A 24,984-nucleotide genomic window follows, 5' to 3' on the forward strand; every position below is an offset into this window, starting at 1 on the left:
CACGACCCAATCGTGCGAGACGCAAGCACATCTCCACTGCTTGTATGTATTTCAGTTCTCATCCCCTGACCTCTTCACGAGATGTGGAAACCATGCGTAGAAATCGACTGACGGCCCCTTTCAACAGCAAGATGGTCAAGAAACATGTTGATCCTGCAAGATGTATAACCTTACAATCTTCAGTCTTTTGCATCATTCAACTGACTATCCAGACCTACTTCCCGCGAAATGATCCATGTTTATGGGGCACCAGAGCAGCCTTTGCTTCAACAAAGACGAACTGCCGCCACATACTGTGAACTACCGGTCCAGTACAAATGACTGGCTCGTGAAATACCCCCCAGTGCCGGGTCATGACCTAACCATGAACCTGCTGGACCTTGCCGAGTCCTCCACCTTGAGTTGTTCGAAGAACCACGCAACCTGTGCAGTGCTCGTCCGTGCCATTCTGCATAAGACGTCTGTTACATGTACCGGTCCAAACGGCCAACGCACACAGCACATCAATCCCCAGTGCGACATGCAGCTTGCAATCCAAGCCCAGTAGCCGCACCTTGGCACATGCCACCGCAGACTGTAGCAACAACATACACAACGTCTGAGGCTAATACTTTTGCTCATCATACTAAAGTCTGAAGCAATGGAAGAAAACTTGAACAGAAATGAGCAAGAATTAGACAATTAATGTTATGTTTCAAACGAAAGAAATAAACGAAAATGGTATCTCAGTAGCGGTGTACGTTCCTTGACCGCGTTAGCAACAAAGGGCATGGTGTTTATTCGTTAAGTCGTAAAAATGCGCAAAGCTCATTTGGGTAACCCTTTGCGGCAATTTCAGCAAAGCAAACATGACGAGTGGAAATCACACAAAAGACAGCTGAACAATTGTCAATCCCACCTACTCAAAATGAGGCAGAGAGAGAGCGAGAGAGAGCCAGAGAGAGCCAGAGAGAGAGAAATAGAGAGAGCGAGACCAGTAGAAAGAAGAACGTAGCCATCGTAGAACAAGTAGAAGAGAGAGAATATAGAGAAGCTGAAAGAAAAGAAAATGACGAAGCATGCCGCTTGAGAAGAGATGAGGGTATGAGACTGGTATGGAAAGATCTCAAAAATGGCAAAGACAAACATGCTTTTTTCAAATGTCCATTCCGCCCAGGACAGTGCACTCTTGTTCCAGAACCAAACAAAGCCGAGCCGAGCCCGGTGTCAACACTGTTACCTCGTTCGCTCAAGACTGATATCCGCCAAATCCATTGTTGAAGTTTTGCCCAGGTGTGGGTTGGTTCCATTGACCATTCGGTCCCTGTTGGCCTCGACCAAACCCTCCTGCACTCTGAGGGCCGCCGTATCCCATGGGAGACCCGCCGTATCCTGCAGGCGATCCTCCCTGAGGTCCTGCAAAGTTTCCTGGCTGGCCGCCATATTGAGCTGGCGGGAAACATAGTTAGCGGTTTGATTATATATAATTTTATACAGTACAACACGCATGACGCGCAGACTGAACACTTACCACCATACTGAGGATAGTAGGTAGGCGTTCCTGGGAAGCCAGGCGCCTGGGCACTCTGGGGACTGTATGGCTGTGCTGGGTCAAAATTTCCTTGAGCGTTGGGCGTCTTGTCCTTACCCCACTAGGATTATTGTCGTCAGTGTTTCATCGTCACAAGTAGATGTCGAGGAAATAGTTTTGCCAACTCACGCTGCATTTAAGCGGTCGGCCATTGACATTGTAACCATTCATCTGACAGATTGCCATCGCGGCATTCTCGTGGGTATCCATCTTGATAAAGGCGAATCCTCGATCGGCCTGGAATCGGGACTCGACAACAAACCCAAAGTTCTGGAAGAGGGGGACAACGTCGTTGGGGGTGGTGTAAGGCGTCAGATTGCCCACATAGCAAGTGGTTTGCCAGTTGGGAGTCTGGTTCAAAATCACATCGTAACTCCCCACACCATGGGCAGGGAATTGGTGATGGCCGAAGGGTGTCGTAGGGGTCAGGCCCATAGCCTGCATCGCCTGTTGCTGAGCAATAGAAGGCTGGCCCTTCTGGTTGGCCCAGTTGCATCGAATAGCTCGCGAGCCCAACCATTCGCCATCCATGGAGCTCAACGCCTTCTCGGCATCTGATCTATCCCGGTATGCCACGAAACCATATCCTCGGGTGCGGCCAGTTTTCATATCCCACATAACACGAGCTTCAGAGACAGTTCCGAAGGCAGAGAAGGCCTGGTGGAGGGCTTCGTCGTTGACCTCGTTGGAGAGGTCGCCAACAAAGATGTGAAAGTGGCTAGAAGTATCCTCCTTGCTAGATGTATTGGACTGGTACGCCCAGTTGACTCGAATTTCCTACATCAAAGTATCAGCGCACATGGACAGCACAGCATTGCGGTTGTAGCTGTCGCAATAGATTATTATTACCGACTGGTGAACCCTCCGACCATTCAGAGTTTGCATGGCGCGCTCCGCGGCACCTGGGTCGTCGTATTCGACGAATCCATAGTTGAATCCTTTGGCCTGTAGCATCACTGTTAGCACAACATGTTCTCCCACATTAGTGTTTGGTTGGGCTCGCGGCTCATAATATTTGTCATGGTTAGCGTACATTCTTATCAGGAATGATCTTGACATTCTGGACATGACCGGTAGTCTCGAAGATTTGGCGAAGCACATCTTCGGTCACACGTTGGTCCAAGCCCCCAACGTACAACGCCCGCTTATTAGGCTCAGGGGCTGCTCGTCGGAAGTTGCCTGAGCCTCCCGGTGACATCATGCCGCTATTATCTCCGCCAGAAAGGGGAGAGGTAATGGCGGTCGGAATGGGGTTCGTGTTCTGCGGGATGTGTAGCGGTGGTGGTGCCATGTGAGTTGGGTTTCCCTGGCCATTTTGACCAGAGTTGCCAACACCTGACTGTGCCTGGGGAGGCATCTGGGCGGGGGCAGGAGCTGCAGCAGTATCGGCCATTGTGTCAAAGGTCCTTCAATGGAGAATATATGCTATAACAGTCGATTTGGTGCAACAAGGACAACGGGGTTCGCGGGGGTGGTAGTTATCGGCGCTGCCCAAGCAAGCAATTGCAACTAGCTAGCGGCAACTATCGCAGACGAGACGTGCGACAAGAGAGAAAAAAAAAGGGTAGTGTGTATAGCCGCAGATTTAGCAACGAGTAGGCGAAAGGGTCGTTTCGATTCGTATGCAGTAGCTATGCAGTCGTTACATAAAAAAGGAGGTCGAGACGAGCACGGGCAAGAATTGGGCGAGATTGGGAGGGTTCGCAGCAAAGCTGTTGGGATGAACTCGGGGAAAATATAACGACGAGGAAAAGGTACGGAAGCTCAATGCACACAAAGGAACATGAAGAAAAAGGAAATAAAGGACGCCAGATTTCCAGGTCCAAAATCGCCAAAACAGACGCTCCAAGTCGGTGCTGGGTTCAAGTTCCCTTTTTTTATGAGTTGTCCTCCGACGAGTCAATAGGAAAGGTGTAGAATTGAGGAGTGTGGAGGTTACCTTAATTAGGGGACCCAAGTGTGGTTAGTGGCAGGTCAGGCGGCCTAGCCGATATCTGGACCTGACATGGAGCCAGTTGAGCAGCACAGAGGTCTGGCCTGGCCTGACCTGGTGTCAAGTGCTCTTGGTGCAAGTGCAAGTGGGCGGTCAGCCTGATGGGTGATCAGACGGGGACGGGAGACAAATTATTCAAGTACAGTCTGGGTAAGAGTATTTGGCCAGATGCAAGTATACACTAATACATCTCAGCATGTCTTAGCACCCAACGTGATATTCGATACATGTCTGGTACATTTTGCTTGTTCAAATACTTTTGCGCCCCCACTGCACACTGTGGGGTGTAGACGGGCTGCAACTGCAGGCACAGCATGGTCTAGTGGGTGGATGGCAGTCAGTAACAGTACCTGACCGGCAAAGGAGTTGGGCTTGGCTTCATCATTAGCCTTGTTCCATGCTTTTATGCTTTCCATTTCGAAATCAAACTCAAACTGGTCGAATCCTCTGGAGCTGGTCGATGGTCACTTCATTTCGTGCATCCGAGCATTCAACTTGAGCAAAGTGTTGGGGGATGGCACGCAGAGTGAATGGTGGAGAAATTGAGACGGTGTGGGAAGTACTCCGTACCTGAGTATTGACCAGACGCTCAAGGCAATTCTCGAAGCCTCGTAATCCTCTCTCTTACCTCGACTCTCACAATGTAACTCGAGGAGGTGCCAAGTGCAGTAAGGTTGCTCATTAAGCTCATCAGATTAAATGTTTCCACGAGCGTCCAATACCTAGATGGAGCGTCTTTGGAATATTGAAAGTAGTGAGTGGCAACGGTAGCCGTTGTTGCCGCGATGTGAGTGACCACGGATCCGTGTAAAGGAGTCAAGTTAGAGAACAGGGAGACAGACACCGTTTTTCTTCTGCCGTGCCAACATGCCTCCTATCCCTTTCCTATTTTGTCTTCAGCCACGTTATCTTTGAGGTTGGTTGTTGGGTGATCAAAGGTGGCGGAATTGTCCACCCCCATGCATGCACCTTGGGCCGCTTCCTGGCTGAACTGCCGGCCAAGATTTACCAGTTGACAGTCAATGTTCGACGATGTGGTCAGGTGTTAGGGCATTGATATCATCGCCAACGTTCTGTATCTTGGCGTCAAATTGTTTGGTACGGCCTTGGCTGTTAGCATCGACGGGCTGCGGCTGCTGTTACACAATTAGTGGACGGTACGACTTTGATGTCGCTGGCGGAATCAAGTTGCCAGACTTGCAAATACAAGGTACCCAATCTCCACGCCACTGCAGACAAGGCTCTCAAACCTTAGATGGCGATTAGAGGGCGTCCAATTTGTCTGGTATGCAAAAATTAGCTCCAGATCTCGTCGACTCTTTGTTATCAATTCAGTTTGAAGTGGGAAATGGGGGGACCGGAAAGCAGCATCAGTCGTCCCTTCCCAAGTTGTCACGTCATGCCCCTCATCAGAAGCACACACAAATTCAGCGGCTAAACAAACTGAGCAATTGTTCGCGTGCACTCAATACTCAACGAGTGCCAGATTCCAGCTTGGACCCGACTTGCATGCAACGCACACATCGAGCGGGCGAGAAGACAATGTTGCAGCTCTGATACGGTTTGGGGCAGGCATTGGCACTACTGAATGACAGTACATATGTGCTGGATACTTTTAATATGTGAGTGATGTAAGGTACCACACCTGGTGGTACTTTGGTTAAAATTGCTCCCGCCCCCGCTTGACTTTCAAGTTGTATGTCGGAGTATGGTTTTCAATTCTCGGACGTTCCTATGGATTGAAGTTGCTGCTCAATTCGTCGCCAACTGGATTTGGGTCAATGATTCAGATCATCTTATACTTTCAAAGACTTGCTAGTTCTGCAAGTGTCTTCTTTATCCCTTTTCACGCACCAAGCCAAGTTCGCTGCTCAATCAAGCAAATCAATAGTCAAGTTGTGCCTGGCCGTGGTCCAAGCTCCTCCGCCTCCAAGTCTTCGCACATTCGCACACTCACACACTCACACACATTAACAAGAGCAATGTGCGTGCCCGAAGCTTGATATAAGAGCATCTGGTCAAAAAGTGACTGCAGCTCCACCTTTTCCGTCAGCCCCCCGATACGCCCGCCCGCTCCCAAACCAAGCCAAACAGAACCAAACTCCCAAAGTTGTCGTCCCATCTTGCCCGGTCCTGTCTGGACTGGACTGCTCCGCTGCGTATTTGTTTGGTGGCTGTGAACGAAACGAACCGAAGACACACTTGACGCGTGCCGCCGCGCACCAGGCGAACGCTGAACGTGGTTACACCAAGGGTTCAGCTGCATTGCTCCCAGTCCCCAGTTCTCAGTTCCCAGTCCTTGACAAGAGACTTGGAGATCCAACTCAGAATCGGGCGCCTCCTCCCCACACACTTTCGGCGGCGACTTGTGCCGTGGTGGCTGCTCTCTCCCTGCCTGCCCATGTCCTGTCAGCATTACTTTTCCCATTTGATCCATTATTAACCTTGGGACTCGTCTGCTCTGGTCTGGTCTGCTGCTTGTCCCGGCTGCGGCTGTCCGGCATCTCAAACTTCGGAGTCTGCCCTCCCTTCGAACACACTACCGAAGGGTCACCTCTGCGACCACCTCGTCCTCCTTCTTGTTTTCATTTCGACTTCCACAACCGTCTTCAGACTCCGGCGACCATCCTGAAAGGTTTACAAAGTAACGCGCATCAGAGTTACAATTTTCCTCCAGAGACCGATACACCTAGCCACCACTTCACCATGACGACACCCAAGGCAAAAGACCCTTTGGACGCCCTCCAGTCACTTGTCAATGATGTCGTAAGTGTGCTTGTCTCCTCTGCCTTATCTCGCGCCCCATTGCGAAAGCACGGCTGCAAAATCACCGCCAACCATGCTAACTATTCGTAGCTCGTGCAAACAGGCAAAGCCCTCCGCGCTTCGCGACGAGATAGCCAAGGCAACCTTCCACCTTCCCACGGAGTCATGCAGGCCAAGCTGCCAGACACCATCAGGGCTTTCCATTCTGCTCTAGACGACCTCGAAAATGATATTGTGAGCCGAGCAGTTCCGCCAGCACCCTTCCGAAAATCCTGCATATTGCACTTGGGAACATCAACTGACTGACTATTTCGCTAGATTCGTGCTAAATCAGTGCTTCTTCGCGATCTCAACCAGTTAAAAGCCCAGAACAATCCCTCCGATGCATCACAGGCGGTCGCTCAACCGCAACCAGTGGAGTCGCAGTCCAAGTCTCCCATGGCAATTGAGATAGGCTCATCGCCACAAGTGGTTCCCAAGGACGAACCAATTGACAATGGAAGCCTGGGCAACAAGCCTGGCGGTGCTCCTATCCCCGATATGGGCATGGGCATCGGCCTAGACCTTGGTGTGGCAGACTCTACTCAGCCCAACGTCTCTATCAAGGATGAAAATGTATCCTCTCAGGCACCGGGCGACGGCGATGTAGTTGGTTCCATGAAACAGGAAAGCAAAGAGTCAAATGGCGAAGCACCGATGGCAGGAATGGACTTAACACTAGATGGAAACCAGAGCGGCATTGGTGGGACGGATGATGCCGTCTTGGACCTGACCAATTCGGACTTGAATTTTACCGACATGGAGTTCACATTGGCACCGGCCAACGACAGCCAGACCCAGTCTGGCGGCGATGGAAACGCTGCGACAAACAACAACGAGTCGTCATTTGACCTATCGTCGTTTAACACCACAGACGGCGCTTCCGGCAACTTGGGCTCCCTGGACAATATGCTGCCGACGACCCTGACGGAGCAGCAAGGTTCTGCAACAAATGCACCTGCAGGACAAGCGACGGATAGTCAAACAAATGCAGAGGGAGAAAAGAAGGAACAATCAGCTGACGCGTCATTGACGGATGTGTTTACTGGCGACGGACAGACTGATGGCATGGACTTTGATTTCAGCCTCGGGGACGGGATGGGTGGCGACACGTTTGACGATCTTATGAATGACCGGGACAATACGTTTGACACCATGGAGCATGGAGACTTTGATGCCAACTTTTTTGGTCTAGACAAGATTGACGAGAGCTAGATCATGTTGCAGCCGGGTCGGAGGAAAGGTGCCGCAGCAAAACAGTTTCATGTGCCCTTTTTGCGGTGGAAAATATGGCATCGTAAAGAGCAACACACAGGGAGATTGGGTTTCACAAAAAGAGTCTTGGCGTGGGTACTCGGGACGGTTTTACGCATTTATTTTTTGGGGGTGTTACGATCTACATGTACAAAGTATCATGGGAGGCTCGAGTCTGCAACGCATGGATGGCTCATAAATTGGGAATTTGAGGAACAGGGAAGCGCATTTTTGGGTTGGCAGCACTAGGTTTTATGCTCTAGCACGTATTCTTCTTGTCACAGATACGAATATACCCATTCATTTTTTAAGGAGGGAAAAAAAGAGAATTTCTGCTGTGTATCATTCGTCTTTTATATTCTGCCATACTGGTATTCTTCTGCACATCGTCGCCCCAGGAAGTTGAAAACTTGCGTTGCATCCGCTGCGATATTCAAGGTCCCTGAGTAACGTCAAACATTTTACCCAACATGCCCTTGAACTTGGGGTTTCTCCAGTCCGACCAGTCGTAGTCTAAAGCACCCCACGTCTCGTTCTGGTCTACTACCTTGTCGCGGATATAATACGATCCCTGAACAGCCCAGTGAGCCCAGTCTGCGTCATTGTTTTCCATGTATCCCACCAGACAAGTAAGATAATCATTGTCATCGTCATTCAATCCATCGTGCGGGCCACCGGTCATGCCAACACCGAATTCGGAGAGAAACAGGGGCCCCGTGGTAGCCTTGTTCTGCTCAAGTACGAATCCAAACAGGCCACCGAATTCTGCCTTTCGAATATCGCAACTACCCAGGCTGGGAGTCACAACTGTGAAGCTGTAGACGTGGGCTTCCCAGACCCGTTTATTTGCCCAGTTTCCGAGGTTCATGTTGCCGTTTTTGAGGGGGGAGAGGTCTGTCCCGCCGTTGATGCCCCCCACGATGACGAGGAGCTTGGGGTTCGCTGCGTGCACAATGTTTCCTGCACGAGGCATGTAGGATAGCCAGGTGTTGGCCGCCCAGGGGATCTGGATGACGTGAGCGCGCAGCTCGTTGCGGAGAGACATGCCTACGATACCGGGGCGAGATGCGCTCCATGTAGCCATTGCTTTGAGGCCGTCGAGCCACTTTTGTGTGTCAAAATATCGACTGTTGGCGGCGAGGTAGAACTTGGCGTCACTCCACCAGCCATTGCCGTCTGATAAGTCGCAGCACCAACCTGCCCTGCTGACATGGTTATCGAGGATGGTCATGACGCCGCGGTCCCAGAGGGCAGATTGGACCCTGTCGAAGACGTCGAGGACCGAGGCGCCAGAGAGGAAAGGGTTCTTTTGGACAGCAGTGTTGTATAAGCGCATCATGTCGGCTTCAGCAACGCCGGCTGCTGCGGCTGCCGCGCGGAATGAGTCTTGAACCTTGAGTGTCGGGTTGAGCGCCATATCGATTGAGTAAGTTAATCGGACACAGTTGTAGCCTTGCTTAGCAATCCAGTCGGCAACTTGCTCAATGGGTTTCTTGTTGAGACCCTCGGGGACGTTGGCCTCCATATGGCCTGCCCAGTTGATACATCGCAGTTTGAGTCGCTTTCCGGCAGAGTCAAGAATCCAACGGCTCGAGGAACTGAGTGGCACATTGGGCTTGTCTACTGCAACTGCTCGAGTTTCTTCCGTAGCGGAAGCAGCGAGTGACAAGCAGCCGTAGCTGAAAGCTAATAATGAAATGCTAAACTTCATTGTCGTTGAATGCGACTGTGATGCCACAGAAGTCGTCTTCTTTGTGAAACAGTCCGCTCACGGCCGGTGCTTTGTAGACAACGGAAGCCCAAGCCCTTATTTTTAAAACCGTGAGACTCTCAGAAAGTGAGGGAGTCCAGGAAAGCGCGAGCGAGGTGAATTGAGAAGGGCGAATACAGGACGAGATCTCATAGAGACACAGCGCGCTGGCCATCCACGATTCTATCCATCATCAACTACTCCTCCCTCCCCAAGCGAGCATCTTATATATCGAATTCATGGCACTAGTGCACATGGAAGGAAGCTGAAGCGTCCTATGCTCGTGACCAAGGCCCAGTAGGATCGAATCCAAGCGCTCGTCCAGCTGGATTGGGGCAGCCAACTGTGCATCGAGACAGGGTTCGCGTGGTCCGAACAGCATGCACACCACAAGCCTTCCTCCTCTTAGCCCCGGAGCAGGTGGACAATTCGGACCATGATGAGAGGAGATTTGGAGATGGTGCCCTAGGCCCTTGCAGGCGGGAAATGGTGGCCACGACCAGTGAGTACTCTGGGGAGTGCCAATGGTCCTCACAGTCAGCCGTAACAGTGGGTTGGGTGTGTGCTGGGCATACGATCCATCGGTCCAAGCAGAACGAGTTATGACGGTGCCACCCCTGGCGGGATTGGTCTTGGAGTCTGCATGTGGTCAAGTTCTCTTGAAGGCACGAGATGCTCTGTAGATTGCCTGTGAGCTGTGGCGGAGAAGGAACGTACTGGGTTTAGCGCCCTTGCCGCTCTTGCTCCTGGTCCAGTCGGTGACTTCAAATGTTGGTAGTCACAACATCTCGACTTATTACTTCCAGGTTTGTAGGTTACATCGAATTTATTCTTCTCATGGCTGAGCTTGATCCTTTTACTCGTATCGTCCCGAAAAACAAAAGAAAGAAAATGCGACAAATATTTCCCACAGCCAGCATTACATCATTGGGAATCTGACCACCACAAAGTTGGAAAGTGGTGATGTCCCTGCTGATGGTGGCATAACTCGAATAGCCATGCTCTTCAACCATCAATCCGGACATCAAGTCGTGGTGACAGGCATGAAAGTCGCTAGGCGCGAGAATTAGACATGGTGAAGTCTTGCACAAATGAAGTAGGTAATCTGACAAGTATATCATTGTAATTCCACGTCGTTACTCATCGCAATGGTACTCCACGCTTATAGATTGTGAAGATGATTGCTAGACTTTAGTGTCTAAATTCGTCCCTCCTAGCACAAGAAGTAACAGGAAGTCAGCTAATGACGGTCGACGAATCTATTCCAGTGCGCTATTTTAAATAGAACAGTATACTGGAATCAATTAGGTCGCTTAAGCAGAGTGACAGTTGATCCAGGTAAAAGCGGCGTCGGTTCGAATTCGAAATCGCTAGATGTCTGGTAGGCTGGATCGCCCCCAGCCTCCACTAACTACCCCATGATACCCCATGCTGCATCCTCCTGCATCTCCATCGGCACCGCGTTCCCCGCCGGCACAGCTGCAACATGTGCTTGGCACCAGCACACCAAGCTACAAATTGAGTCGTCGCGGACAAGCCATCGATCTGCCCTAAAGATGCCTCTTTTCGGCCCGACGCCTTAATAGGGGCGAATCGTCCGCTCTGGCGCCTGCGAGGTGCCTGGAATGGCATCTCAAGTCCTTTACCGAGCTGCAAACATTCCCTGGTGAATAAAGCCCCAGGGCTAATAATGGAGCCCCAGGTCATGCAGCGCAGATGCTTGGCCTGATTCTCCAGACTGTAATTAATGCCCTGGCCGCCACAATTCGGATCCTGCCTCTGCAGTCGGTCAGGTTTCCCCCGAACGGTAAGGTCAAGTCGTTACTCTTTGCACGATATTTATGATGTTATTATGCATTCTGCTGGTAGCAGAGTCGCCACGCTACTTATTGATGCACCAGCCAAGGGCCATGGACCGCGATTGCAATCCTTCAGCTTCTAAGCGTGCCAAACAGAAGACTCTTCCTTTTAGTGCAGTCAATGGGGATGAGAACGTGACGCAAGTTTATAATACTGTCGCGTGATGTCACCTGAGCAAGCCTCATTGCAGTAGAAAACTCTGCAGGATGAACAATAGCCAACATTGACAAGGAAGAACCCGCAAGGGTGACTGTGGTGTTGGAATTAAAAGAAGTTATAAAAACACCTGTACGTTTATGGTGCAACCGTGTGTGCTCGGCTACCTACGTGGATACATCAAAGGACACCTGATATCTAGAAATACAGAACCGACCGAACCTCCCTCGCTCATAGAATACAAATACAGGTTGGTATGGCAAGCATTCAGCTAGCCTCTGGAACAACCAGGGTGCCAATCGAATGGCCCTTGTCTCCTCGGCGTACTTGCCGGGACGCAATTAAATGTAAAAGGCTAAGCAGATAAAGAAGACGGGTAGTTGGTGGCCGGCTCGTTCGAACGGGGGAATAATGAAATGCAGTGGCTGTCATAAGTCGTAAGCACTTTGCCGTGGTCTGGGTAGTTGTAGCCCGTCCGGCTACAATCTCGGCCCGTTCCAATAGCAGCAGTGAGTTGATCCAGTCAAGGTCACAGAGAAGATGCGGCTGCCCTCGCTTCAAGCCCTCGTCGCTTTGCAAGCAGGCTTTTGAATGCCCCGATGAACTGGACCAGAGCCTCTTCGCCATGGGTGCAGAACCTGTAGCTCTTCTCCTCGGTAATAATCTGCAGACAATTGTCCTTGTTTTTGACGGGATCAGTGTCCACAACATCGACGACAGCCGAGAGTGCTAGAATCCACTGTGCCGTGTATTCCTGCTGGTCTTTGTAAAGAATGAGGTTCCTAGGTCGGAGCACTGCCCACATATCCTTCCATTGCTTCACACCTCTTTTGCTTCGCAGCTGCCAGAGCCACCCTTGCCAGATAACTCTATCGGGATGCTGCTCGCCTGGGGTGCCGATGCTGCTGCCTAGGACGTTGGATATACTTATTTGGCTCCCTGACCGGTTAGCGAAAACTGGATGAGAAGTTAGCTCTGCGCTGACAGAACATGGCCATGGGCCAGCTTCGCGCGGATAGATCGCTGCAAGGCTACTTGTGGACGCACCTCTAGGTCTCTGTGTCTCATTGTCGGATAGGTCAGAATGTGACGGCATTTCATTGCCCGACATGCCAGATGAGTCGATAGTGGATGACACTCGTCGACCCGTCCCGAAGGCAAACCCTGGTTCTGGAGCATTGTAGGTTTCCGGTGAACTTGAGAGTACCCTGTCGGAGTCGCGACCCTCCAAGGCTATTGGAATGCCGCTCGTCGCCATCGACATGAGTCCTGCAGGTGACACACTCCGCGGTAGGGGGCTTGCGAGAAGCATTTCCTCTTCTTCTTCCTCTATCCTTGTTTCTCTCCTTATTATTTCGACCCATTCTTGGGCGTCTTGCCTTGTTGGCGCTTGTAGATGGTAGTTGCGAGAGGGGGAGAACAGTCCAAAGACATGGTCACGTTTTTGCTTGGGATCTTTGAGGAAGGCGACAGCGGAAAGGTCTGACAGATACAGCTGGTGACGAAGCTTTGTCTCGTTTTCGTCTCTATATATCGATAACGTTTTCGGTCGCAAAACGAGATATACCCTTTTCCAATTCTACATTTGGAGGGTTAGTAACTTGATCATCCGCCGTGGCCAATGGTTCCAACACACCTTTGTCTTGGTTCTCTTTTCAACGTAACCACTTTTTATTACTCGGTCGGATTCGAAGCAGCCGTTCTGGCTGACGTTGGTGAACGACTCGTAGGTAGGTCGGCTTCGAGATAAGGAGGCGCCAGTTGCTTCGCCCACATGATCGAAGCCGGCGCTCTTTCGGGGAGCAACATCGATTGCTTGTGTAGCAGCCATATTGAAACAGCTCTGAGGAGTGATTGGGTGTGCGTAATCAGTCGAGTGAGCTGCACAGAAAGCTGGGGAGTTGTTGGGCCTGTGCAGTTTGGCCGTCTGGTTGATACTACGGCGGCGGTGAAAGTAATATGTGGCGGCCTGCGCTGAACAGCTGTTGCAGTTTTGGATAAAGCAGGTTCGTACTCGAAAGGAGACAGGAGGCAGGAGATGGCAATAAGTGAATAGTGTTTGAATCCGAATGTTTGGTTTGGTCTCGAAGGCTAGATTAGAATCGAGTGGTAATAGACGACGTTGTATTGTTGATGAGGAGCACAAATAAGCTGGGGTTGGCGCTGGGGTGAGTTCGTGCGATTTGGTGATGCAGGGCAGGCCGGCGCATAGGATGGCCTTCGGATCGATCCAAGTTCAATGCTGCGAGGAATGGCTCGTCCGGCGTTCGTGCTTGGTAAAACGGTGTCTGGTGGAATTGAATTACATGTACTGCACGAGGCAACTTCGGGTATAGGCTACCACCAAGTCACCGCAAGAACGGGCGTAGTTGGGACCATTCGGAGCAGGCAGAGGGTGAATCAAGTCAAGTACGTATTCGACTTGGAGTGCTCGAGACAGCTCAACGCTAGCTTGCGTCAAGACATAATAACAGTAAGCTAGGCTCGAAGGCGACGAATGAAGTATGACGATAACGGGATATATGACGATGAGGCACTCGGAACAGCTGGCGTCTCTTGCATTCGACTAGCAGGTATTTATTTGACACTGGCGTCGCGGGTCGAAAGCGTCTGGTAGAGTCTGGTTGGAGTAGACGAAAGTGTTGGCGGCTTTGGCCAGCACAAAGGGAGGGGGGGATTGATTAGCTGTGGTGTGTGCGCGTGGTGTTCATGCGTCGGCGGCATGTAGGGCGTGTTGCAGAAAAGAAAAAGAAAGAAAGAAAATGATCAAAAGTGAGGGTGAATCAGATGTTGAAGAATGGAGAGGGAGAGATTGTTGGAGGCATCAATGGAACATGGAAGAGATGTGGTCTGGTTGGGTCAGTCTAGCTGGGTCAGTCTAGCTGGAGGTGGCCTGGTCAGAGCAGCAAGCCGAGCATTGAGTTCAGATGAGGACTGACTTGACGTGACATGGACCTCAGACTGGAGGGACTGGAGGGACTTGGATGGAGCGCCAGGGGTCGACTGGTTGGTTTCAGTGCTGGTGCAACCTCATCAAATGAAATTGAGTGATCGCCAGACGAGACCAACGGGCTTTTGTACCGTAATGAAGTGAGTTATTGGGTGAGTGAGTGGCCAGGCAGCCTCACTGTGAGCCGAACGATGAAATACTAATGACACATTTTTTTTTTTTTTTTTGTTCTTTACTTAATACAGCAACACAGTAATACTGTACGGTAAGTGCGTCCTTTGTAAGTGCCGAGGACAGGCAACAGTTGATGATAAAACCAAAAAGGTCAAGACGGGGCTTGGGGGACCATCGGTTCATCGAGTTTATCCACTTTTGAAACGTCAAGCCAAGTCTGGTCAACATTAAAATCGGCTCGGCTCAACTGGGTCGTTGGTTTTGGCCGCCCGCGTTTGAGGCAGGTTTCGGCTGCGGCCACCAGGTCGTGGGATTGGGATTTGGATTTGGATTTGAATTTGGATTTGGATTCGAATTTGGATCATCGCAGTGCGTCCGCCACACATGAGCACCATAAATTACCTGCATTATTATGGAGCCATTCAATGAATGTCGTGGGATTTGGAAGACGTGAGCACTCCATGTCACGTTCAGTACTGTACGGCACGATGCTCAGCGATTATAAACTTCGAAAGCAATACAAACCACCAGACAGCTACATTCAGCACGTTGTCCTCTGTCCTCTGTTCATGGCTTACGCTGTTGACGTCATGCAGGAGCTGCGCCTTTCGTGGCTGACAGACAGGCGCTGCTTTTGTTGACGTGACGAGACCGAGTCTCAACCAGACTTCTTCATTCTTGTGCTTCGTTCTGGCGTTTGCCTACTTTAGCGCAGGCAGTAGCTTTGTACTTCCCGCATGTCCCGGGTCGATTGCGTCGGTGCTGACGAAAGCAATGCAACGAATTGATGGAAAGACTCGAGCCATTGTTGACACATCTGGCCAACATTCCTCATCCATGTCCTTGCCAGGGCAATCAAATGGAGATCACCCCTCTCGCCCTCCAGACTTCAATCAAAGCCCGAACCAACATTTGCCCCAAATCTGCGGCTTATTGGTCGCCCTGGGAGCCTCAAGAAATGTTTGTTTTGCCCTGTCCAAAGGCTGTTCTCCAATCTGGGACCAATCTGCAAAACATTGGCGCAAAGAATGTCAATGTCTTGCAACAAAGACCATTTTCATGGCCGTCGTCCCTGTGTCAGTTATCGCAAAGGTGATGGTGGTGACACAGCTGTTCAACACAATGAAGAGTTCAAATCAGTCCTGATTCCGATGCATCAGAATTTTTCGAACTCTTCCGACCCAACTAGATAAAGTCTATTCTTTGACAGGAAATGCCTCTATTTCACGACTAAATAACAATCGTAAATATTTGCTCTGGTTTCATGGTTTGAAGTTTTACGGGCTCTAAAAGTAAACATCAATCAAGTACCAGGGTACCCAGGTAAAGGTTAGGCTCAAAGTGCCAAGAGTTCAAGTGCAAGTGATTGAAGGTGGATAGAGCTGCAGCCCTGCGGGTTCCATTCTTGTAGGGTTCAATCAATGTTAGTGGCTGCTGATGCCCAACTGCCAAAATTTCTCCATCCAACTTTAAGTCAATCACCATCAATCGCCTCATCAGGTGTATCGCGACACTATTACCAGTCTCACCAGACCCTGGAAACGGCACTCTCCATACTCTCTGAAACAAATCTGCTTTGCAAACCTAGTTTATTTAACTGCCCCAAGACATATTCCACCAACTTCGAGCACCTCAGATCTACTCTTCTCGGCGCCGTAAAAGTGCCACCCACGATGGCTCCGGCAACGGGAATATCAAAGCCATGCCGGCGTTGTGCGAAACCAGACGCTCCGTATGAGTTAAGAAATGATCCCACGTGCCGGTAAGTTGCTTTCCTCTCACCATGAACAAATTAAATGTTGACAAGAATGAACCCATAGTGACTGCTTTGTTGAGTATGTTGAACAAAAGGGAGGTCGACGTTTGGGAGCCGTCGCAAGAGACACCAGGGCTCCGGGAAGACCTGGGCCGCGAAGATATCTCGGCGGTCTGTCTTTTGGGCCTTCTTCCACCGTCATGATGCAGATATTGGACGTCAGTGCCAAATTTCACTCTTCCAAAAAGTCCTCGCCTGCCTTTGAGCCTCTAGTCATACACATTGACACAGACTTGTCTCATTCCGCGGACCAAAAGGACACCCCTGCTCAAAAACTTCTCGCCAAGTATCGCGAAAGGTTCCCCAACGTATCCTTCGAGTGTGTGCACCTGAGTAAAATCTGGTCCGTCAAGACGCTCGATTGGTCAGCACTAAACGTGGCGGGCGATGACACCGAGGGGACCGATGTCGATCGATTAAGGAAGTTTTTCGACTCGCTACCGTCCATGACTTCAAAGGCTGATATCTTGCGGCTCTTCATACGGCACCTCCTACTGGACCTGGCTTTGGAGAGGTCATACACAGCCCTGCTTTTGGGACACAGCACATCGGCTCTTGCGGCCCTTACGTTGGCAGAAGTTGCAAACGGAAGGGGGTTCGCAGTTCCTTGGCAAATAAATGACGGGCCATTCACCGTCTGTAAATACAGTGCCAGCGCAGACTCTAGTGGAGAAAGGGAGGTGTCGCAAGTCCAAATGCCAATATACTATCCGCTGAGGGAGGTGTTCAAGCATGAACTCAAGATATATCTTGACTTGATGCCCTCTGTGAAAGACCTCATGCCTGATAGCGATTCAACCGCTAGCAATATCGTGTCCCACAAAGACTTGAGCATTGCGGAAGTCATGGAGCGATACTTTGACTCGGTTGAAGGGCCCTACTCTGGCATCGTGGCCAATGTTGTACGAACTACGGGGAAGTTGGATAAAGCTACTAGCGGGAGCTTTTGCCACATGTGTGGGATGACTTTGGACGAACAAGGCGATTCACGATGGGCCGGTGAGCTTGGTGATGACGTTGACGCCCCTGAGGGAGGTGTTCGAACTGCCCGTCTGTGTTATGGATGCAAGAGATCCATCAATGGATAGACGACATATAAAAAATAAAGACAATAAACTTGATGCCCATCATGAAACCTGATGAAACAAGAATCAGGAATGTGGAACATAGCCAGAGGCATGTATATATTGAATATATGTCCATCTAGACTGCGAAAACTCCGTTCAGATGCACCCCATCTGTATATTTTTAAAACTCCCGGCCCCATCTCCTCCTCTCATGCCCAGACTGTACAATAAAAATGCCCACGGTCTATTTTTCTTTAAGCCAAAAACAACCCACCACTCCCAAAATCAAGTGGTAAATAGCAGACAACAAACAATCCATGTCCCCAAAGTTCTATCACCTCGGGTAAAGTATGCAGCCGCAGCACTAACACGTGCGTTTACAGCAGCAGAAAGGCACAAACGCTAAACATCGAAACGTAATTAAGCCTTGGCAACCATGGGCAGTAATCTGCCCTCGAACTTCCTCACCAGCTTGTTGGTCTGTTCAGCCAACGAAAGCGTCAGGATGGTATGTGGTAGAATTCGAGCCAGATGTGGGAGGAAGCCCTTGTAGATGGCGAAGAAGCCCTCGGTGCGAATCGTCTTTCCTAAGCAGTCGAAAACGCCTTTGTAGAGATTGCCGTTCTGGTTGTACAGTCGGGACATGATGGTATCTGCAACGAAATTAACGTGTTAGCGACAGAGTTGTTCCCCCGCTTGATCCAGATCTAGGTCAAGACAACAACTTACCAGGGGGGTGCATGAAGCAGCAGACGACAAAGCCACTGGCAGCACTGCTTGCCAGGTGCAACGCTGGTCCCTCCTCCATACCGGCGTGTCTCATCAACCGTCTCTTGGCGAAGAAGTATGTAGGCAGTTGGACAGAGCTGCCAAAACCAGTTCGGATCATTGCCGCGCCAATACCACGGTACAAGCCGCCCACACCTTCGCCGCGATAAATCTGGGACAGGCCATCCCACGCATTGCGATACTGGTGCTGAGTACCGACGGGCAAAAAGGGCGAGTAACTTTGAAGACGGGTTTTGACGAGGAAAAACGGACTGCCAGCAGCTGCGCCAATGACACCTGAGAAGGCACCACAAAACATGTTGATTCCGAGGTTCTGCGCGTTCTCGTTCTTGAGAAACAGTGTTGCGAGGCCCTTACGCATGGGATCGTAGAACCCTAATCGACAGCCATTAAGGAGAATCTGGTAAATGTATGCCGTTCCTAGACCCCGGTAAATACCCCGTAAGCCCTCATTTCGTACGATTACACCCACGCCGTGGATTGGGCCGCGGTAATGGTGAGGTTGGTGTCCTTTTTGTTGGAGCTCGCCTTGCAATTGCATTCTACAGCAGGTTGAAGAAATCTGTTAGATCTATCCTGATGGTGAAACGGCCGCGAGGTAACGAGCCGTTGGAGGATGTCGACCTACCGAATCTTGACAGTCTCGAATGGATGGGTTGCCGTAACTGCACCACAAGCTGCGATGCCGCCAGCGATGAATGCTCTACAGGCCGCCAAAGGTTAGCAACACTCTCGAATTGAAGCGCAAAGCGTAATAGCGGGATCCCATGCGTCAAAGCGGCGCGCAGAGCGACATACCCAAGCGTTGTCGACATCGTGTCCGAGCTGTCCGCGAAGTTTGTGATTGATTTAAAGGTTCAAGATAGGGATGACGAGTCGAGTCGAGAGCCGTTGGAAAACAGCAATGGATTAAAGAATACAGTCAAGGAGTGTCAAATTCAGCTCCGGGAGCTGCGTGTCGTAGTCGACGTTCCCAGGCCGTCAAAACTCTCGACCACACGGACTTGACAGTTTGTGCCAAAGTACTCCGGGAAACGGTAGGATTGGGGCCGTCGAGGCTCGATTGCGTTGGCGCAGTCGAAAAGCCTGTCCAGCAATCACCTAGGACAGTACGATGCAGTAGATTTGGATTCCCGTACAATATGAAGAAATGTCCAAGGGAAAGACGGCGGGTTACAGGGGAAAATGACAAGTTCACCTTTGCCGGCGCAAAAGGCGGGTTCTCCCAAGTTGTGGAAATCCGTATCACTTTGCCGACGTCGGCCGCTCCAGCTTGGGATATTGGATATGGAGATAGGCGCCATTGGGCAGCCAAAAAAAATTCCACGGGTCCCGTCAGGTCGGCCAGCACATTGTGAAGTCAAGCCCCCAGCGCCATCCATGCATGTGTCCGCCCACGCCCGGCTTAGCGATTGATGGAGTTCTAGTGGTTACTGTCTGTGGTCGGAGGGTCCGGTTACGGGTACGGGGCACTGAGGTCCCTGAAGTTACCGCCGCGACAGTGCTGACACGGCTTAACAGGGCTCCACTGGCCATCAAATGCTGACACGGTGATTGCGCCAGCCAGGTGTCTGTTGACTTTGTCTGGTTGCAGTGACGCCAACCATCGAATGGCTGAGAACATTGACATGGAAGGGTGACCCCCCACCTCACGTAATCCATCCCCTCGGATATCCAAGGGCTATTATTTGCTCAACCTTCCAAGAGCGTCAGCCTTCATCTCAAAGGCTGCGACTTCGGCTGCGGCGTCACTTTTTTTTGGTCTTTGAATCTGGTCCAATCTGGTCTGGTCCACTCAAGCCTTGAGCCCGCGTCAGGGTCCACCAGACACATTGTGATTGCAGCAGCTGTTGACCATCAACCTCTCAAGCAAGGAATTGAAGCTCTGTGGGCTGGTGATCACCAGTTCTTGTCGTCCAAGCACCTCCACGCTCGTCAATGAATGCATTCCCATATTCACATTGCCAACAGGGACTTCAAAGCGCGGCAGGATCCGTGCATAATTGACGGCGTATTATTATTATTCTCCTCGGTTTAACCGACCATCTCTCTCATAAGACTGCGTGGGACGGTTCTCCCGGACAACCAAACAGCGACGTCTTTCGAAGGACGGGCTGAAAGGCTGCGAAGCTGTTGCGCAAGTCTCGTAACCGGCTCTTCCCAGTTCACCGTGCCTCTCGCATATCATAGTCTCTCACGCGTACCAATTGTCTGGCTTGAAGGTTGTTGAATCATGTCATCAACTCCCATGGATCTGGACCGCCCTAGCGGTGCGTCCAGCAATGGACCATCCTTAAACATTCAGAGGTCATTAGGTGGCACATCGTCTGTGTCCAATCTGAGCGATGTCATGTCCAGCTTTAGGCCTACCAAGGTATGTGTGTCAAGGTCTTATTATCCTCCTGTCGCTCGCGAACTTGTGCTTCACCTGGTTTAGACACGATGCGCCATGTTCTAACTCTTTCTTGCGCGCCTGCAGCTGCTCCGACGCGAAGACCTGAAGGAAGGTCGCCAAACCCCGCATGTGTTATCGATCGACTACGATGATGAAGGCGAGCTCTTAATGACGTCTGCCAGCGATGAAACGATACAGATCTACAACGTTCGGGAAGGTCGCTACGACAAGAGCCTTCTGAGCAAAAAGTATGGCGTCAAATTGGCCAAGTTTACACATACAAATTCGAGCATCATCTATGCCAGCACAAAGCAAAACAGTAAGGGGATCTTGCGTCTCATGGCTCAGTGTGCTCTGTGTACTGACTAATGCTTCACAGACGCCATTCGTTACCTTGCGACCCATGATAACTCATTTATCCGCTACTTCGAGGGGCATGAAGGCAATGTGACCAACCTCGCAGTTCACCCTGGCAGCGACAATTTCATTTCTTGCTCCCAAGACAACACCGTCCGACTCTGGGACACGCAGTCCAAACATTGGCAGGGGCAGTTATTTCTCAGATCGCCGTACCTTGCGGCCTATGACCCTTCCGGTATGGTCTTTGCCGTTGCGTGTCCCAGCAGCGGAACAGTACTCCTATACGACGTTCGCAATTATGATAAGGCTCCATTCTCAACCATAGACGTGGTCGAGCAGTGCAATATGGTTGACCAGCAGAACCTCGTCAAGGGTTGGACCAAGTTGGAGTTCTCTAACGACGGGAAGTCGCTGCTTGTCGGCACGAAAGGCAATGGCCACTTCCTCTTGGATGCCTTTGAGGGAACGCTCAAGGCATACTTGCACAAGCCCACCGGCGGAACCAGACGACAAGCTCCCGGTGAAACAGCGCCCTTATCAAACGGCAATGCGGCAACCGACCCCTCGAATTTCGACAGCAGTGGAGACTGCTGTTTTGCTCCGGATGGACGATTCGTCATCAGCGGATCGAAGCAGGACGTATTTGTGTGGGATTCGATGTCTTCGATGCCTGACAATAAGATTCTGGAACCAACTTGGACGCTGTCGGACAAGAGAGAAACAGCCGTTGTTGCCTTTAATCCACGTTTCAACTTCTTCGCTACAGCAGATCAAGACTTGTTGTTTTGGCTACCAGACGCCTCATACATTGGTGGCTAGGAATGAGCAATGGCATGATTAGGCGTTCTTGGGATGAAGAAGTTGTATTGGTGTTTTATGATGTAATGATTATATACCGCATTTATCGTGGCCGGGAACAAAATATATATACCCTTGGGCTAGTGGTGGTTTGAAGCTGATGCTTAGTTCGTTGTTTCATTATGCAATTTGCTTCCGGTTTGGCCCGTTTTCGTGTGTTGTTTTGTATTGTCACCAATGAGCATAGACTGCACGGAAAATAGCAAGGATTTAAATTGCCAAACCCAAATACGTATAACAAACGTATTTGCGTTACTTATTTTTACTGTCAGTTTCATTTCCCAGATCGTACAGGGTAGGATGGGCTCTGTCACTTGTCATGAGCAGCCACAATTTGCGGTGCCGTCCCTCCACCATCTTGCCCCACTAGATTTTATCCCACCGTCCACACGACCTTCACATCATCACGAACCACAATATCAGCCCCAAGTTCAACCACTACGGAGCGACACCCGACTGCCTGACCGAAGCAGATCTTCTACAATCGAGAACAATCCGAGAAACTAGAGAGCTTATAATATCGAATACACGCCGGCTATCAGGGCCGCAATCCGGCATAATGCCTTACTTCAAGTCTAGCCAGGAATGGCTCGAGCAGTCTACACTCCTACTCGAAGCTAGACCTTCCACCGTAAGCACCTTCACTTACCCATAGACTCCCAGCAGGACATGAATCGGCCGAAGGAGGCATGGTTAAACCGCAGGAGAGGAGGCGTAAATGGCGAGGAAGAGGAGATGTTTGCTGACATGGCTGATGCGTCGACACTCACAGACTCGCATTACGACGAAATACTCCATACAGCCCGTCAAACCACGGAAAACAAAATCAGACATCGCAGACGGCGATACTGCCATAGCCGATGCATCAAAACCTCCACGAGGTAGCCTCGTCATCAAGACGTATGATCCCGTTAGTGGCGTCACGCTCAAGTACCGTACTACCAAGGCCGCAGAGGTTTCTCGTTTGGTGTACTCGTCCCTGGGTCGACTGGGTCGGGGCATGGCTGCCATGCCTTTGGATGTGCCGGAGGAGGCGATGCCCGATGCGCCAGGCGTTGCGACTGAGGGTGGTGATGGGGAGAACAAGGGAAGCGGTGCTGCTACGCCTGCGTCACAACAACAAGCACAGGGTCAACAAGCACAACAAGGAGGTGGCAAGAAGAAGAAGAAGGGTAGGAAATAAGCAGATAGATCATGAATGAATCAACTCGGAAATAGGGTCACCGATGCCAACACAATCTAGAGATTTGAAACTGACCTACTGTACGGGTATTGAACTACCAACTTACAATGGACACCAAGGCAAAAGAGACTCGATGTAAATATTGACACATGGCGGGTAATCGTCTTTCAATGCACGTATCTATTCTGCACGACCAAAGTGTATAAAACGTGCTACAATACATCATGATCCATCCATCCATCCATAAGAGGCACTCCAAGTGCGTGGTCGTACAAAAGGAGAAAAATCACAAATAATCCCGAAACGCCGGCCAACATGGTTCTCCACGGAACTTTCAGACATAACCAAAATCGAAACAAAGGGCCACCAGCCAATTCGGCAGCCACGGTCCCGCCCTGCCGCTATCCAGAGCCTCTACGGGCTTTTTGCAAAATATACAGTTGAGATTGACAAAGGAGAAGAGAGTTAAATTATGTGGAGGGGTATAAGGAGCTCTGCACCACTGTGCCAGTTTAGAAGTCATCGTCGAATGTGAAGTCGCCACCATCCTTGTTGTCTTCAGAGGTGGCACCGTCCTCCTTTTTGGAGGCGCTGGCCATGACACCAGCCTTTTGGTAATCAGCAACTCGCTTCTCAAAGAAGTTCGTCTTGCCACCCAGGGAGATGTTCTCCATGAAGTCAAAGGGATTGGAAGTCTTGTAGACCTTCTCGTTACCAAGAGCAACGAGCAGACGATCAGCAACAAACTCAATGTACTGCTTCATCAAGTTGGAGTTCATGCCGAGCAGTGCACAGGGCAAAGCCTCAGTCAAGAATTCTTGCTCAATGGTGACAGCATCAGTGATGATATCGTAGATGACCTGCTTGCTAGCACGGTTCTTGAGGTGAGAGTGGAGAAGGCAGGCGAAATCAGTGTGCAGGCCCTCGTCACGGGAGATGAGTTCATTGGAAAATGTCAGGCCGGGCATCAGACCTCGCTTCTTCAGCCAGAAGATGGAGGCGAACGCGCCACTGAAGAAGATACCCTCAACAGCAGCAAAGGCAACAAGACGCTGAGCAAAGGTGGACTCCTTGTCCTGGATCCACCGGATAGCCCAGTCGGCCTTCTTGCGAATGCAAGGAACTAGGTTCGGTTAGTACGTGGACGATAAAGTAACTAGGTGATATCTGACTAAACGTACTGGTATCAATGGCATTAAACAAGTAGGTGCGCTGGGCGTTCTCTTTGATGTAGGTGTCAATCAACAGAGAGTACGTTTCTGAGTGGATGTTCTCCATCATGATCTGGAAGCCATAAAAGCAACGAGCCTCAGGAATCTGAACCTCGCCACTGAATCGCTCAACGAGGTTCTCATTGACAATGCCATCAGAGGCAGCGAAGAAAGCCAAGATGTGAGAGATGAAGTATTTCTCGTCATCGTTCAGACGGTTGTTCCAGTCGTGCAAGTCTTTGGAGAGATCAATTTCCTCGGCCGTCCAGAAAGAGGCCTCGGCCTTCTTGTACATTTGCCAGATCTAGAATCATTGTTAGAATAGTTCCACCTGGAGGGGCTTGGGCCACTTTACGCGTCAAGACGCGTCACGTACCTCGTGATATTTGATGGGGAACAGAACGAAGCGTTGAGGATTCTCTTGAAGAATAGGCTCGTCAACTTCTTGGGCTTTGATACCTGGCGCAACTGCAGCAGTTTGCTTGGTGTCCTTGGTCTCTTCAACCTTGGGCTTGTGGTCCGCATCGATCTGCTCGGACAGAGCATCGACGGCAGCATCATCGAGGGGCTTGTTCTCCTTGTCAGCTGTACCGAAGTCCAGCTTCTTGATTGGCGACTCCATCTTTAGCGAGTCAATGGCCGAAGCAGCCTGAGAAACGTGGTTAGTTGTCTTGTCATTCGACAATGAATTCTGGACCGGCGCGAAAGCGACAGCCCTCTATGGGCGCTCACCTGCTTGGAAGGAGTGATTTCTGTGGTCATTGTGATAAATGTGGGAGTAAGGTTGGCAATT

General features: G+C 50.6%; 10 protein-coding genes across 10 annotated transcripts; 5 read left to right on the forward strand and 5 right to left on the reverse strand.

The window, feature by feature from the left end:
* Nucleotides 1-1,228: 1,228 nt before the first annotated feature.
* VFPPC_04473 (nuclear and cytoplasmic polyadenylated RNA-binding protein pub1) lies at nucleotides 1,229-2,963 on the reverse strand (the record flags this gene model as incomplete). The annotated part of the gene is made up of 5 exons (XM_018283822.1): nucleotides 1,229-1,428; nucleotides 1,511-1,631; nucleotides 1,700-2,347; nucleotides 2,420-2,515; nucleotides 2,604-2,963. The coding sequence occupies 5 exons, from the start codon at nucleotides 2,961-2,963 to the stop codon at nucleotides 1,229-1,231; spliced, it is 1,425 nt and encodes a 474-aa protein (XP_018145054.1).
* A 2,381-nt stretch (nucleotides 2,964-5,344) lies between these two features.
* Nucleotides 5,345-5,566, forward strand: VFPPC_17726 (hypothetical protein; the record flags this gene model as incomplete). The annotated part of the gene is made up of 1 exon (XM_022429415.1): nucleotides 5,345-5,566. One exon carries the CDS (start codon nucleotides 5,345-5,347, stop codon nucleotides 5,564-5,566), a length of 222 nt encoding a protein of 73 aa, XP_022285547.1.
* A 703-nt stretch (nucleotides 5,567-6,269) lies between these two features.
* VFPPC_13642 (hypothetical protein) lies at nucleotides 6,270-7,583 on the forward strand (the record flags this gene model as incomplete). Its single annotated transcript, XM_018291416.1, has 3 exons — nucleotides 6,270-6,329; nucleotides 6,420-6,563; nucleotides 6,648-7,583. 3 exons carry the CDS (start codon nucleotides 6,270-6,272, stop codon nucleotides 7,581-7,583), a joined length of 1,140 nt encoding a protein of 379 aa, XP_018145055.1.
* A 472-nt stretch (nucleotides 7,584-8,055) lies between these two features.
* Nucleotides 8,056-9,333, reverse strand: VFPPC_13643 (cellulase family protein; the record flags this gene model as incomplete). The annotated part of the gene is made up of 1 exon (XM_018291417.1): nucleotides 8,056-9,333. One exon carries the CDS (start codon nucleotides 9,331-9,333, stop codon nucleotides 8,056-8,058), a length of 1,278 nt encoding a protein of 425 aa, XP_018145056.1.
* A 2,584-nt stretch (nucleotides 9,334-11,917) lies between these two features.
* On the reverse strand, nucleotides 11,918-13,219 carry VFPPC_17725 (PH domain-containing protein; the record flags this gene model as incomplete). The annotated part of the gene is made up of 3 exons (XM_022429414.1): nucleotides 11,918-12,345; nucleotides 12,436-12,967; nucleotides 13,025-13,219. 3 exons carry the CDS (start codon nucleotides 13,217-13,219, stop codon nucleotides 11,918-11,920), a joined length of 1,155 nt encoding a protein of 384 aa, XP_022285548.1.
* A 2,966-nt stretch (nucleotides 13,220-16,185) lies between these two features.
* On the forward strand, nucleotides 16,186-17,416 carry VFPPC_04476 (thiouridylase subunit 2; the record flags this gene model as incomplete). Its single annotated transcript, XM_018283823.1, has 2 exons — nucleotides 16,186-16,274; nucleotides 16,333-17,416. The coding sequence occupies 2 exons, from the start codon at nucleotides 16,186-16,188 to the stop codon at nucleotides 17,414-17,416; spliced, it is 1,173 nt and encodes a 390-aa protein (XP_018145057.1).
* Nucleotides 17,417-17,815: 399 nt separating this feature from the next.
* On the reverse strand, nucleotides 17,816-18,999 carry VFPPC_13644 (mitochondrial oxaloacetate transporter; the record flags this gene model as incomplete). Its single annotated transcript, XM_018291418.1, has 4 exons — nucleotides 17,816-18,048; nucleotides 18,125-18,726; nucleotides 18,813-18,887; nucleotides 18,983-18,999. The coding sequence occupies 4 exons, from the start codon at nucleotides 18,997-18,999 to the stop codon at nucleotides 17,816-17,818; spliced, it is 927 nt and encodes a 308-aa protein (XP_018145058.1).
* A 1,418-nt stretch (nucleotides 19,000-20,417) lies between these two features.
* On the forward strand, nucleotides 20,418-21,758 carry VFPPC_04477 (histone H3 methyltransferase complex and RNA cleavage factor II complex, subunit SWD2; the record flags this gene model as incomplete). Its single annotated transcript, XM_018283824.1, has 3 exons — nucleotides 20,418-20,558; nucleotides 20,664-20,898; nucleotides 20,959-21,758. 3 exons carry the CDS (start codon nucleotides 20,418-20,420, stop codon nucleotides 21,756-21,758), a joined length of 1,176 nt encoding a protein of 391 aa, XP_018145059.1.
* A 598-nt stretch (nucleotides 21,759-22,356) lies between these two features.
* On the forward strand, nucleotides 22,357-22,980 carry VFPPC_13645 (signal recognition particle, SRP9 subunit; the record flags this gene model as incomplete). Its single annotated transcript, XM_018291419.1, has 2 exons — nucleotides 22,357-22,428; nucleotides 22,570-22,980. The coding sequence occupies 2 exons, from the start codon at nucleotides 22,357-22,359 to the stop codon at nucleotides 22,978-22,980; spliced, it is 483 nt and encodes a 160-aa protein (XP_018145060.1).
* A 512-nt stretch (nucleotides 22,981-23,492) lies between these two features.
* On the reverse strand, nucleotides 23,493-24,953 carry VFPPC_04478 (ribonucleoside-diphosphate reductase small chain; the record flags this gene model as incomplete). The annotated part of the gene is made up of 4 exons (XM_018283825.1): nucleotides 23,493-24,103; nucleotides 24,162-24,495; nucleotides 24,568-24,840; nucleotides 24,924-24,953. 4 exons carry the CDS (start codon nucleotides 24,951-24,953, stop codon nucleotides 23,493-23,495), a joined length of 1,248 nt encoding a protein of 415 aa, XP_018145061.1.
* Nucleotides 24,954-24,984: the final 31 nt, after the last annotated feature.

This window comes from Pochonia chlamydosporia, chromosome 3 (assembly GCF_001653235.2).
Source record: "Pochonia chlamydosporia 170 chromosome 3, whole genome shotgun sequence".
Taxonomy (NCBI): domain Eukaryota; kingdom Fungi; phylum Ascomycota; class Sordariomycetes; order Hypocreales; family Clavicipitaceae; genus Pochonia; species Pochonia chlamydosporia.